The 15,070-nt window shown below is 34.4% G+C and overlaps 2 protein-coding genes across 2 annotated transcripts; both read right to left on the bottom strand.

Moving 5' to 3' along the window:
• Positions 1-6,199: 6,199 nt before the first annotated feature.
• Positions 6,200-8,826, bottom strand: LOC122084581. Its single transcript, XM_042653274.1, has 3 exons — positions 8,104-8,826; positions 6,810-7,550; positions 6,200-6,496 (listed from the first exon to the last, which is right to left on the bottom strand). The coding sequence occupies exons 1-3, from the start codon at positions 8,800-8,802 to the stop codon at positions 6,401-6,403; spliced, it is 1,536 nt and encodes a 511-aa protein (XP_042509208.1). The 5' UTR covers positions 8,803-8,826; the 3' UTR covers positions 6,200-6,400.
• Positions 8,827-10,071: 1,245 nt separating this feature from the next.
• On the bottom strand, positions 10,072-10,776 carry LOC122058347. The gene is made up of 2 exons (XM_042621030.1): positions 10,714-10,776; positions 10,072-10,572 (listed from the first exon to the last, which is right to left on the bottom strand). Exons 1-2 carry the CDS (start codon positions 10,774-10,776, stop codon positions 10,072-10,074), a joined length of 564 nt encoding a protein of 187 aa, XP_042476964.1.
• Positions 10,777-15,070: the final 4,294 nt, after the last annotated feature.

Raw genomic sequence — 15,070 nt, 5'->3', positions numbered from 1 at the left:
CCTCAACTAATCCTCGGGGAGACTAGCGCAACAACCCACCAATACGGTTTCCACTTAAATCGCAGATGTACAGATGGAGAATCAAATCTGAGACCGTGCGCCCATCCACAAAATCCCTAATTCGCCCTAACCATCTGGGCAACCCACGGATAATACTCATGTATTGTCCCCATATACCTTCTAAACAACATCAGATTCACCATTGACTGTTGGTTTGGGGAAAACTCAATCCCAAAATGTTTTTCAGCAATTTAGGCAAATGAGGGAGCAATTTTCCTAATTTGGTCAGTGTAGTGGGGAAATCTAAACTAGTCCCAAAATGTTTTTCTAATGTTGTTAGATCGATTGATGATGTTGAGATTTTGTAAACAAGTGAAACCCAAGGTCCCTCTCTCCCATGATAAATTTCATAGATGCAAAAAATCTAGAGGTATGTGAATGCAAGGGAGAGTATTTTGGTCTTGCTATTCATAATTAAATTATGAATCTTCCCCAGTACCACAATATATAAACCTTCATTATTCATCAAAACAATTGACCCTGATTCTTCGCCTACTAATGAATATGGCCAAAGTAGACCAATTCTAACTGAGCCTAAGAAGAAACCGGCTGAGTCTGAAAGTATTTGGTTTAGAACCGATGGAGACTGATCCCATACCCAATTTTGAATGTGAAAGCTAGAACACATGGAAGGTGGAATGTGACACCCTGAAACCTGGCCTAGGGTTTTCGGACATCAATGGTCCATAGGATCTGTAAATTCTAGGCGATAATGAACCAGAATAGTATCCTCACAAACATAAGTGCAAGCAAGAGTTAACTAAATTAATATATTATTAAAATTTAAAGCTCAAATATCTAATTCAAATTTCAAACTTAAAGTAATGTTGAATTAAAGTATGTCTTCAAACTCTAACTCAAAATATACATCATCTAAAAATAAAAATCATTGTCTTCTTTAAATTCATAAGCAATGTCCTTCTGCTGATCAACTATAGGCTCAACATTCACGTCATCTCCATAATAGTCCTCACCAACGTCTTCTACAAGTTATGAGGGTAAGTATGAGGGTAAGTCTCTGGGAATAAACTTAATGAGTAGAATTATAACACTAAACAACTTTAAAATCACGATCATACAATTAATATGGGGAAAGACATATATAGTTTAATAAATAAATTTTCAAAAAATCAAAAGAACAAGCATACCACATATACTTACATTGCTCCATTTATATCGTCGCATAAGTACATATGATGACTCAAAAGAAATTAAACAACAAATTCATAATATCATCCATGAATGACAAATGTGTCATAGCCACCACATTGCCTCTACTCAACATACAAAAATTCGTAGAAACTAGCTAGTATCCAACCTCCCAAAGACCAAATCATACCTCCCGAAGGTCAAGTAACAATTGGTAGATTCTACTGAAGGTAGGTTGCGTCATCTAGTAGTCTACAGTTCCACTGAGAAAAAGTCTAGTAAACCAATCATTACCTCAACATTATAACGACAATATTGATAAGACGAGACAACAATAATAAAGTCAACCAAGAACAAAAAATATATATAAATATAAACAAGTTCGGAATTCAAGTTTGATCAATATTCTAATTCCACCCTATTAGTCCCTACGTAAATTTGAAATCAATTTCAATTTCAGTTTTTATAAAAGTCATCAAAACAACTACAAATAACAAATCAATGATCAAGGAAGTCTCACATCCCTCCTCAATCAAGGTTGGTAATGTAAAGTATCATTACCACAACAAACAATGCATCTTATATATCAAAACAGTAAATTTATGTAAGCTAATGTTTTTAAACACATATGCATAGACAAAAACTCATGTGATATAAGAATTATGTAATGCACATAGTACATTACTCCATGCAATCATAATCGTAACTTAACACATAATATTAGCAACTAACATTATGTAATCAATACCCCATTTATAAAATTATGCTATGTATAATAATTCAAATCATAAAATAAAATTCAATTTGTTTCCTCATTCTCTCATGTACATAACATTAAGTTTGTAAAATTATATTTTACTGACAAAACAACATGAAATTCAAGGTTTAGAATAGATCTATTGTTTATAAAATCTCTTATGGATAGCACTATAAAAATAAGCAAGTTAGGATAGAGGCTCTACTCACCTTGATGTCGTTCCTAAAATTCTGCCTCAACCTATTCTGCCTACTGACATAGAAAAATAGAAAATAAATATCTCTGAAATTCCAAATAAGTTGAAATTATATCCTATTGAAACGTAACTCAAATATACAAGTCTCATACGAAAATCACATAAAAAAACCATTCTTAGCTTAGGTATCAATCTCCCTCAAAAATGATCTTCAGACTGTAATAGATTCTGACTAGCAAGTTTATAAAATTCATTAACCTACTTTTCCGAACTCAAATCACTTCCAATTTTTTCATAGATTTAGAAAATTCATGAAAATTTCTACGATAAAAAAAATTAGATTAAAACTCGAAGTTTATTTCCTTCCATCATTACTCCATTCTTTGGTATAAAAAACTCCCCTCACAGTGACCTATCTGAATATATGAATGTTTCGGTGTAACAAATCAACTCCGAATTTAATGAAATTTTTAGGAGATCTCGTAAACACATGCATATAATCCCAGTAATTATTTCATATCATAAAAAAATTATTAAATATTTTTAATAATATAAAAAATCTCAGATTACTGTTCTGTCTGATCCAAAAATTACTATTAACATATCAAAATCTTATTTTTTTCTCTCCTAAAACCCATAATCTAAAGTCTCAAACTTTTAAATCATGATCAATCCTCAAATTAGAAAATAATAAAGTAATTAAATAATGCTAAGAACTCTTATTTTGAAAATTGTTCGAAATCTTGATTCTTTTCTCCTTTTTCTTCTCCTTCCTTCTCCTTTTTCTTCTCCACAATATATTTTCTTTTTCTTCCTTTTGATTTTCCTTAAATAGAGATTGAGAGACAATAGAGCCACGTTTTTTGCTTCTACTTTCCTTCCCCAAATCATGTCCAACTCTATTTCTACCATTCATATTTCATCTCCAACTCCATCTTTTCCTCTATTCTAGTCACAATTGATCTCCAACTCTTTCTCTCACTTATCCTATATTATCTTACTTACTTTATGCTCAAGTCTATCTAAATTTCAAAAGGAAAGTCTCAACTTTATTAGAGAAGCCTTCATTTGTTCATTATTAATTAACAATAATTAGTTTGTTAGGGTTGTCAATTAATTAGGCCTTATCCACTTGTTATCTAATTATCCATGTGGATAATATATATATATATATATATATATAGTTAAAGTAAGTCAATATTAGTTAGTTAGGGTTCTTAAGTAAGTAAGTCAATATTAAGATTGACATTAAAATCATATAATTAAAAGAAAAGTTAAGTTATGATTCAATGGCAAAATGGTAAATTAAGGTTCAAGGGCAAAATGGTAATTTCTAGGGTAAAAACTCTAAAGTTATTCTATACTGTAGTTACATTTAATGGATGAATTTTAGCACTTACCAAGGATTGATGCACCCTCAACGATCTGGTATCCCCACTTTAAGTCACCCTGACCCTACAATGGTCAAAAGACAAAAATACCCCTACTCAGATTTCAGGGTATTACAATCTCCCAACCTAACGGCGGGCCCATACTGACCCCACAACAACATGAACTGGGTCATACCGAGGTTGAATGAAAACAATTCAATTTTCACTGAAAGCAATGAAGAACACTAAACACCCTGTGTGAGTGGCTCAAGCCTCAAGGTGTGCCTAGTGGGAGTCTAATTTAGGACGTCCAAGTTTAAGTTTCGTACCAAGTTCGTTGCTCACCAACTATACTACCTCTTGGGTTATTTGCAATTATAACTTATGATGTTTAATTGGTTTTTCTTATAATTTATCTATAGAGGCAAAGCCAGTAATTAAGGAAGTTTTGGGAGCATTTATAGTGGCGTCATTAGGACTCTGCGACTGCATTTGGGTGCCATGGGTGGCGGTTGGGGATGCCCAAGTCTCTACAATGGCTGCTTTAAAAAATTGCAGCCCCAAATCTCTTTCCTTGGCCGTGGCTGCTACTTCCTTTTACATACCATTCAATGGCTGCTCCTTTCTAGGTAACGGTAAGTTTTTAATAGTAATTTTGAGAGTAAATGATGGGAATATGTTGTTATATAGAGGGAAATAACAGTGTCTTTTTCAGTTTTATGCTAATGGCCTTATGCATCAAGGGTGAAATATTTATTCAAAACAAGGAGGTTAAACCTAATTAGGTTTAAAATTCAGGATTTTGCTACTTGGTCATGTAACCACTACATCAGTTTTATGGGCTAAAGAGAGTGAACAGAAAGAAATCAACAAGGATAGAGTTTTGTGATTTTATAATGATTGAGATGGTAATTTCGCAGCATCGTATGTTTGACCAGGATCCATGCAACCATGTAGCGTTCTTTTCCTTAAAAAATTATTTTATGTGAAAAATATTGCCGCCGTACTCATTCATGAACACCATATATTGTTACGGGTAAGATCTGCCATCAATAGAAATGGGGAGCAGTAGCACAAGGTAAGGGGAAATAGTGGTTTACAGGAATTGCTAATTCCTTTCCTTGTATCTCAAGGCATTCTGATGTGATGGTCATTGCCTGGAAAGGTAGCATCATGCATCTATTGCTTTCTATTATCTTTTTCTTTGATTTTTCTGCCTCCTCTATTTATTCCCTTATTTAATATCCATACAAAGTTGTCCCTACCAATAACCATTAAGACTAACAAATCTTTCCCATCAAAATGTTGGGGAAAGTTGCATTGGAGGAGCGTTCAGCCACTTCTATAAAGTCCTTGATTAATTACTACTCCCATCTTTTATTGTATAAGTCGATCATACTCATGTACTGTCTCTTAATACCCTTTGGACACCTTTCGAAGTTCAAACCCCTTGGTCAAGGGACTCTCCCTCGACTGTGGGTGTAGGAAAACTCAGTACCATAATGTTTGTCAGCAATTAAAGCAAATGTGGAAACAGTTTTCCTAATTTGGCCAGTGTAGTGACCTAGTGGGCATATCTAAACTAGTGCAAATGTCTCCTAATTTGACTGAGGTTGAGATTTTCTGGACAAGTGCAAATATGTCCTAATTTGGCTATGCATTCAAAGTATCAACCGGTTCCCCAATTCCCACTGATCAATTAGAGATTCGAAAATCTCATTTTTGACACATATAGTCAACATGGTTAATGTTCAGTGTTACGTAGACAAATTTTGTGGAAACAAAATAGAGGAAAATATAACAAATAAATGAAAAGAGATAAAATAGAGAATTCCCTATTTGATAAATTAGTTTTACGAACTAAGCTTTGAGTTTTGGCTAATTAGGAGGTAACCAGCCTCTTAGCCTTATCGAGGAAGTTATGACCTTCTCTTCTCAAGTAGAGAAATCATAAGAACCAATTGTCATCAAGTCTGTCTTTTCTTAATTCATGATCTCTAATAAATAGGGCAGTATAGCCGTTACATAACCTACTTCTGTAATGAATCTGGGCAGCCTCTTTATTAAGAACCAGAACAGAGCATAGCAGAGGAAGTTCAATGAAAGAATGCTTATACAAAACATTTGGCACTCACCTTCACAGACCCTTTGTGACAATTTCTTTTTTAAATAATAAATAAATAATTGAAAAGGAAAGCTTGTGGCATACACAGGAACACTACATATAGATCCTCTAACTATACTGCTGTAGTTCTGACAGTCATCATTCTCTGAACTCATTCAGCAGATCTCTTCAAGCTATACACATTCAGAATTTATTATATAAATGCTGCTTATGATACTTTTAATTAGCATTGCTGGTTAGCCTACTGTTTGGTTAAACACAGTGAAGAAAAAGAGATTTTGGGGATTAGAGCAGGTATCATTCTCATCGATACATTTCACCTGGAGAAGGCATCTTGATCTCAGACTATTTGGAAGCCATTAATATTATCCACAATATGATAGTTTTGAGAACTGGCCTTGGTCAGCTTTTACTTTATCATTTGATAATTAAGAATACTCATATTTGGATTTCTTCTTTCTTCAAGTAATTTAAGCTTGCTGATTTAAGCACAAGAAGGAAAAGGATGGTGGATTATCTTTCTACATACATGCAATATGTTGAATCAACAAGATTAAAAATTCTTACTACCAAAATACCACAAAATAAAAAAGGCTATAGACTGGTATATATGCTGTCCTATAACGTAAACATCAATGACAAACACAAGTTTACATTCATGATAAAGTTCATTAAATCAAAGTACCCACAAAAAATTAAGGTTCGGTAGTAATTGAACTCTAGGCTATTGGGGTTCAACAAGTTTACTTCTCTTCTTTAGGAATCTTTCGGGCAAAGTTGACCAAGGCATCTGTCAATACTGATTTGGAGAGAAGAGAAGCTTTCAATAACCTCAAAGCCTGCATCACAAAAGTAACATTGATGTAAGAAGCATGACTAATACCCTTAAAAATCAGTTGGCACAAATTGAATCTGAGGGCTCTGTTAGACAATATAGTTTAAGATGTAACAATCCAATGGAGGTGTGTGAATGCAGGGGAACGGTTTGGCAGGACATATACATTACCAACCTTCACCATAAACAGACCATATAGTTCTGAATTTAAGGGAACCAATGCATTTTCACCATACGATAGGAATAGTTATTCATTGGTTCTACCTAATTATCTATGAAGCATATCGTAATAATTTCTAAAAAAATTAGCCACTCACCTCTACCATGCCCACTTTAACCGTACGAACCTCCAAGTCATCTAGGGGAAACTCCATGCTTTTGAGAAAGGAGAGACTCCAGAAGGAATCTATTGGAGTGAAAACCAAATCGTCTGTTATGAAGAACGTCTCTGGTCCCTTGAGAAATCCTCCATGACCTGCTGTTTCACTTGTTGGAGACTTGGGATTTACAAATCGTAATTGTGAAAACGTGCTAGAACAATACATATCAGGCTTCTCAGTAGTCAGGCAACCGGTGTGAGAGTAGTTATAATTATCCTGTACACTTCTACACCACAAGGAAGAAGGAGGCTGTTCAGATTCTTTTACTCCTAGTGGGTTGCTACTACAACCAAAACCACGGCTGAGCACAGGTTGCAGCAGCAGCTCTCTAACACTATCATCCCTCGTAACTCTTGAACATTCTACACTTCTGTACAAATTGTCCATAGATCCCAGTGATGAATTCCCACCCAAGAGTCGTAAAATGGATCCAAGAGGAAAAGCAAGGAAGCTGAGAAGAAAGTCAACCATGTCTTCCCTGGCTTCAGCATATAATACTTTTTTAGTTGACTTATTTACCATTAATTTCAAATTCAAACCTTCTGCAGAGCTCAAGGAAGACTGCAACAAATCTCCCATCTCAAATTTTAAACCTTCAGATGTAAATTCTTGCTTTCTAAGAAAAACATCTGTCAGAGGTGTCTTGGAAAATAAAATTCCCTTGAGCAGTTTCAAAATCTATCAATGAAGATATGGAAGACAACAGAAACAAATTTACAGTGAGTTAAGATTGACTGAATGACTGAATGTTCTATCACACAATACAAAAGATTCTGATGGAGGTACCGAATTGTACACTCATGATAATACTTGATACAGTGAATAGCTAGCTGATTTATAGGACCCCCAACCCAAAACTATCACAGTAAAAGAAACTAATACTGATTTATAGGATCCCAACCCAAAACAGAGCAAAATGTGCCAATTAAAGCCTTCAGCAAGGTCCAAAACAGAGCAAAATGCGAAGCAAGACAAATAAAGATGCTGAAAATCAAAGCTCAAAGTAAGGCAAGAAGTCTAGAACCCAAATAGTAACACATGCAAGTAGTATTCATAAACCCTTTGAAACCCCTTAAGATGAACTCAAGAAGCAAAGATCCATGAGATAAATACAATAAGTAAAGAAAAGAGGAAGTTTCTCTTCAGTAACATTAAAAAGAATGTTCAATATTGAATCTTGGAATTTTCAATATTGAATCTTTAACCCAATGCAATAAGGTGATAATCATACCTCCTCTGAGCCAATATTCAATGTGGTCTCTTGGAGTGAACTCATGTCTTTGAGCCCTAATTTGCGCAACTGTGTCAATATGGTAGCTGTAGACATGGGTTCTATCCTCAAATCATCGGTTACCATATACTTGGTTTTTCCATAAACAAAACCTCCTCCATCTACCACAGGACTTGCAGCCTCTTTTTCTTTTTCCCTGCATATCTTCTTGGCCATCATTTTCCCACAATTGCATCTGACATTCTTGAAAGTAGTATACAAACCGCCAGTCCCCCTTCGGCTGCAATTCCAATCAACACAAATATAATACTTGATGGGCTCTGTATTATCAACATTCAATTTCAGTTTCAGTTTCAGTTTCCTGCACTCATTTTCAGAAGGGTTCCTTGGATAAAGTAGCATAGACTTGCATGCCTGAGTTTGCAGAAGCTGCTGCTTCTCAAGATTCTCCACCTCTTTGTATAAAGTGGTCATGGATCCAAGAGTGGCTGGTTGTGGTTCTTTGCTGATGAGTCTCACTATGGTTCCCATTGACATAGTCAAGAAGCTTAAAAGAATGTCCACAAAGTCACTCTCAGCTTCAGCCATTACTACTCTGTTATTCTTGTCGATCAGAATCTTCAGCCTACTGGTCTGTGACGATCCTTCTTGGGAAGCCATTGTTGATTTTTTTCTTTCGTAAACTTTAAGTGTAGCCATTGTTGATTCAAGCAACTCTGATAGTCTAGCTAACACAAATCAGAAGCTCTTGAATGCTTAACAGAGGATGTTGCAATACTAATTTTAAATGAATTTAGCAAACCCCTGTTTTTTTAATGGAGGTGCAGCTTCATGATGAAAACTGTCAGTCCATCCATCAATCAACAATCACTCCACTCACCTTAGGTTTGCTTGTAGAGAAAATCCTAATTTTCCTCTGGATTTTTAGGTTCTTAATGTTGGATTTGTTCGGCCATCCACCAAATCCAGCTAGTAGCAACTAGCAAGCAGGCGTTGTTCAGGAGCACTCTACATGTCCGGTCCGGTGGACATTTAATCTGTGATGGTGGTTCAACCATTTGACGTCGGACCAAAATATGTCTAAGTTGTAGTGTCTTATAGAACCAATCGACCCAATGTCAGACTAAGTGCCTAGGACAGAACAATAGCCAAGCTGTCCAAAAAGAAAGAAAGAAAAAAATTCTTCCATAGTGATTCCACAAATCCCTCCTTGGTCTGAAATGGTTCAATAATTCTAAATCAAACCAAAGTATTAATTTATCAAATCGATTGTCGATCAATGTCGGTTCATGATTCTTACAGGACCAATGGGTAATAGTGGACATACCAAGACTTGATCCCACAATCAACCAATTCGAACGGTGATGAGTTGAAGACATTTTCACCACTAGACTACCAACCCCATTGATTGTTGAGATACCCTTAATGTCATAGAACATTTCTATCTAGAGCTAATTGTTATGCTGTAATGGACAAACCAATGGAACAATCTAATATAAACATTGACAAGAACTCTAGGCTATTTTAAATTTTAAATCCCATGATGTCCTTGTGAAAGATCACTTTTCTTGCTTGGGACTCTTTAGGCCAAATTGACAAAGGCATCAGTGAGTACCGATTGGGAGCAGAGAGAAGCCTTCAATAGTCTCAAAAAGCCTGCATCACAAAAGTAACATGGATATAAGAAGCTTAGGTAATAACTTCTAATCCAAAAGGCATGGAAGATAACAATCTAATGAAGATGTATGAATGCAGAGGAAAGGTTTGGGTGGACTTATACCTCACCAACCCCTTGTTCTGAATTCAAGAAAACCAATGAATTCTCAATATTAGATACTCCAATGCTGAAGTAAATTGTCTGTTAACCTGAACTACATTGGTCCCTTGAGAAATCCACCTTGACCTACTGTTTCACTTGTTGGGGAGTTGGGATTTGCAAAATGTAATAGTGAAAAGCAAGCTCAGTAGTCAGGTAGCCAAAGTAATTATCATTATACATTTCATTAGTACTTTTACTCCTGATGGGTTGCTCCCACTAAACCATGGCAGAGCCCCGGCTTCTTGGAGGGAACTCATGCCTTTGAACCCTAGTTTATGCAATAGCTTCACGATAGTAGCTGCAGAAATGGGCTTTACCTGCAAATCATCGTTTACCATGAACTTGGTCGTTCCACAAACAAAAACTCCTCTATCTCCTTCAGGAATTGCACTCTGATCTTCTTTTTTCATTAATATCTCATTGTCCATCATTTTCCCACAATTGCATCTAACATTCTTGAAAGTAGTATACAAACTGCCACTCTCCTGTCCGCTACAATTCCAATCAGCACAAATATAGTACTTGGTGGGCTCTGTATCATCAATATTCAGTTTCAGTTTCCTGCACTCATTTTCATAAAGATTTCTTGGATGAAGTAGAATGGACTTGCATACCAGAGTCTGCAGAAACTGCTCCTCAAGATTCCCCACCTGTTTGTATAGAGTGGTCAAGGACCTAATAGTGGCTGGCTGTGGTTGTTTTTTGATGAGTTTCAATATGGTTCCGATTTGGCATAGTCAAGAAGCTGAAAAGAATGACTACAAAGTCGCTATCAGCTTCTGCCATTCTACTTTTCTGTTCTTCTTGTCAATTAGAACCTTCAGGCTGATGGTTTGTGACTCTTGTGAAGCCATTGTTGATTGATTCAAGGAACTCGCCAAGAGAATTATTGTCTCTGTTCATAATGAATCATGTTATGAAGAAAAGAACCCCTACCGCATAATATGGAGAAAGATTGAGACTATGTTTGGTATGATTTCTTTTCCTTTTAATAGGTATGCTTCAAGGACTGTTAAATCCATGACCTCTTAATTTGAGATGTTTGTCTTTATCAACTGATCTATCACTTATGATTTTTTTTATCTCCACAAAAAAAAAAAAAAAAAAAAAAAAAAAAAAAAAAGGCTTTTTGGGCTAGGTTTCCAATCCAGTGCCATGGAGCCTGCTCCAAAATAAGACCCGCAGGAAGGTTTTGGGAAGAATGAAAATAAAGAGAGTGATGGTGGAGATGATATGATATTTTAGAATGTCTTGTGCAATTAGAATGTATTTCAAAATGTAGGCGGATCACCGTGAGACAATAGTAAAGTTTCATTATGATCAAGTGCTAATTGTTTCAAGTCAAGAAATAGCCTCCACATATTATGACTCTCCATAGACCAGTAGTAATTAGAGCCATGCATTCCAAGAACATATAGTAAATACAATCTAAGTTAATGAGTCTGGATCAACTCTCCATATAGGGATGTAAGTTTGGCCCTGATGGCCATGCCCAATTGGAATTTACCATTTGGAGGGGTTTAGTTGAAGAATTAGGGTAGTCAATACCATGACTTCCTAGGATCTCAAAATTACCTATAAACTACCCAATCAATTGTCTTGTGTGAAATGTGTAGCGATAAGCACTCATTATTGATTTATACCCTTGTATTTGCAGCCTTTTATTTTCATTAAATTTTCTTTACCCAAAAAAAAAAAAATTCATTAAATTTTCAAATTTGTATGTTGCTACTTGGCTAACTCCTTGTGAGATGAAAATTAACATATAAATAAAGGATCTTGAGATTTATGTATTCACAAAATTTCCACCTATGCAACTTCCCACGTGGCAGTTTTATGCTTTCCATGAATTCCATAATGAGTGTATATCTTGGAAAACTGCTATTAAACTGAAATATTTTTAGGTAAAATTTCTTGTTTTCCATGCATAAGAAAAAAAAAAAAAAAAAAAAAAAAAAAAAATCCACCCATGGAAGTTTCTATACACCCAACCATCTAATGTGCAACACACTCGGAAGAGTGATTTTGGCAAATCCAACTGTTAAATAAGAAGGTCATGGTCTAGCTTGGTCATACACCAATTTCGGTGCAAAACTCAATCATTTACACCCCATATATTGACATATTTTCTGATGATAAGAAATCCAATAAATCGGCAAAGTTTAATATTTGTTACACATTTTTATATATGAAAAATTGAGGCTTGACCAATAAAAAATAAATTAAAACGTTAAAAGAAATGAATAAAAGACCTATAGATATTTAATTATCATTTTTTTTTTATATAAACTACACCTTAATGGTATATTTCAGATTGACATAATAATATAGTATATTGAAATTGAGTGGTTTCTCTAAAGGGACCAGGTTGAGAATATTTCAGATGCCTACTTAAAAAGGACCTTTGGTGAACATTGATCTTTCATTCAAATGACATTCGGCAACTAAGAGAATAACTAATAACTCTTATGGTGTGAATGTTGTTGGTATTTTCTAGGGGTGTCAAAAAATCCCGATCATGTAACCTTGGTGGAAAGTAAACAGTCCAACCTGACTTGGACCTAAAATTCTCAACCCTAGTATTTACCACTCGCGATTCTTCCGATATGGACACCAAATACTCATTTTTGATAGTCTGTTTAAGTTGTTAATGCATCATGTAAACCTTGGTGGTAAGTGAAATGGTACAAGCAAGGTTATATTCACATTTTTTTTGTGTTTTATCAATTTTTAGCAATATAATTACATCTTAAGTGTCAAGGATATGAAAAAGTAAAATAATGTTGATGATATGGTTTCTATGCTGTCATATCTTACTAGAAAAAGTAGATCCAGAAGAAAATGGGATATTGGAGTAAACCTGAGATGTATCATACTTTTCAAGAAAGAACCATGGAAGCCCATAAAGCCGATGATCTCTGTATCGGAGAAAGTAAATTTCACAAAACCAGCACTGGATTTCATAGATCATTGCCATATTGTAGCCTGATTTCACTATCATCATCAAAACACTTCGGACTCCCATGAATCATCAACACCACAATTGTTCAGTTTAAGGAAACAAAGAAACATCAATACTATTATCAACTAAAATTCCTTTTGAGGAAGCATAACCATGGAGAGAATAAATATTGTAGAAATAATCTTTTTACTAGCAAAATAAATATAAAATAAAAATTTGTAATTTTATTTTAATTGTTAATTATTTTAATTTATGCCTGATTTTTTATGATTTCTCAATTTGATGGGGTGATTTCTATTTTAAAAATTGTTTGGTTTGATTTTTGCACCTTATTTTAGTGAAATAGAAATCAAACGGAATAGAAATTTTGAAATATATGAGTTGTTTCAATCTTGAAATTGAAACTGAATTCATTCTTGCTCTTTAAAACGTGGTTAATTTGATGGCAAAGAAATAATTTCATGTTAAAAATGAAATACCACCCTTCATCTTCTCTCGATGGTTTCAACATCAATATGTCTCACCCCACCCTAGCAAAAATAAAAAAATAAAACCAATATGCCTCACTACCCCACCTCTACTATTCGCCACCCCACCCTCTCCCAAAGAAATATATAGAATCTATTATGATCATAGTTAAACTATCAAACAGATTTTTTATTCATGAAATTTTTCAAATTGATGTATCAAAAACAATTTCAATTTATTGATTAGATTCAAAACTATTTGTTGACTATTTCATAAAATCAATTTGAAATTGAAATAAAAATCACACCAAGCCTGGTATTACCTTCATTTAAAAAAAAAAAAAGTGTTATACTAATAGAAAAATTACTTCTTTTTTTTCCCACCAACCATGATTATAATAAGATTTTCCCAATAAAATGCTAATGTATAAATAATGTGCTAAGGGGACATTGAAGCCAAACAAAAGTCCATATCAAGGATTACCTTTCTTGCTTGGGACTCTTTAATTAAAAGTTGACCATGGCTGGCAAGGTGATTTGGAGAAAAGAAAAGTCCCTGCATCACCAAATTTATAATATTGATATAAGTATATGGCAACAGGCAACCTATGCCTTTTCACCATAAAAATCAAAGGTTGAAGTAATTCACTAGTTCTACCAGTTTAAATTATGTATGATGCATCAAAATTTTCAAAAATTTTGAACCAATCACATGCTTGATATCTAGGTGGCCCACCTCCAAGTCATTTGAGGGAACCTTCATGCTTGTAAGAAAGGAGACACTCTAGAGTCCAGATAGAGACTAGTGGACTGAAAACTAAAACATAGTTTGACAATGTTCCATTTCTGTTGTTTCAATGTTTCTTGTTCTCAGAAACAAAGAAACAACCTAAAAAATGTTTAATAAAATTGTTCCGTTTCACCCGTTTTTAAAACATAAATCAAAATTTATGCCTATTTACAGTTCTAGAAACGACTTTGACAAAACAAGTCCGACTTGTTTCTTCATTTCTGGAAACGAATTTGAGAGAGAAAAAATGTTGTTGTGCCCAATAAATCTCTCAACTATTTAAACCTAAAAAGAGGCAACCAAACCCTCTCTCCTTTATGGGCATTCGATAATACTATTGGGTTTTTTAGTGACATTATGTCTGCAAAAAAACGTTTCGAGAAACAAGTCTCAAATACCAAAAAATCTATTTTTGTTTTCGAAAACGTGAAAAGCCATTTTTATTGTTTCTAGACACAGAAACAGCAGAAACATTATCAAACGGTGTCTAAATTGTTTGTCACTCTAAAAGTCGTCCGCAACTTGGGATTTACAAATTGTAATAGTGAAAATAAATCTTTGAAATGACTTAGATTAGATTTCTCAGCAGTCAGGTAACAAGAGTTTTTACCAAAAAAAAAAAAAAAAAAAAAAAAAAAAAGGTAACCAGAGTAAGGACTATCTTTATTCAAAAAAAAAAAAAGGTAACCAGAGTAAGGACTATCTTTATTCAGTCTTTATAATATACAATCTGTCTAAAGCGAAGAAGGTATATAACTTCTACACCACAATGGCAGAGGCTATTCGGATTGTTATACTTCTAATGGGTTGCTCCTGCAACCAAAACCACAGTAGATCATGGAGTGCAGCAGGAGGTCATAATTTGGGTGAACTGAAGATGAAAAAAATTATTTTTCATGACATATGAGAAGTTAGCAGAATCCATAGTA

The sequence above is a fragment of the Macadamia integrifolia genome, chromosome 1 (assembly GCF_013358625.1).
Source record: "Macadamia integrifolia cultivar HAES 741 chromosome 1, SCU_Mint_v3, whole genome shotgun sequence".
NCBI classification, from domain to species: domain Eukaryota; kingdom Viridiplantae; phylum Streptophyta; class Magnoliopsida; order Proteales; family Proteaceae; genus Macadamia; species Macadamia integrifolia.
This window is presented reverse-complemented; position numbering and strand designations above follow the sequence as displayed.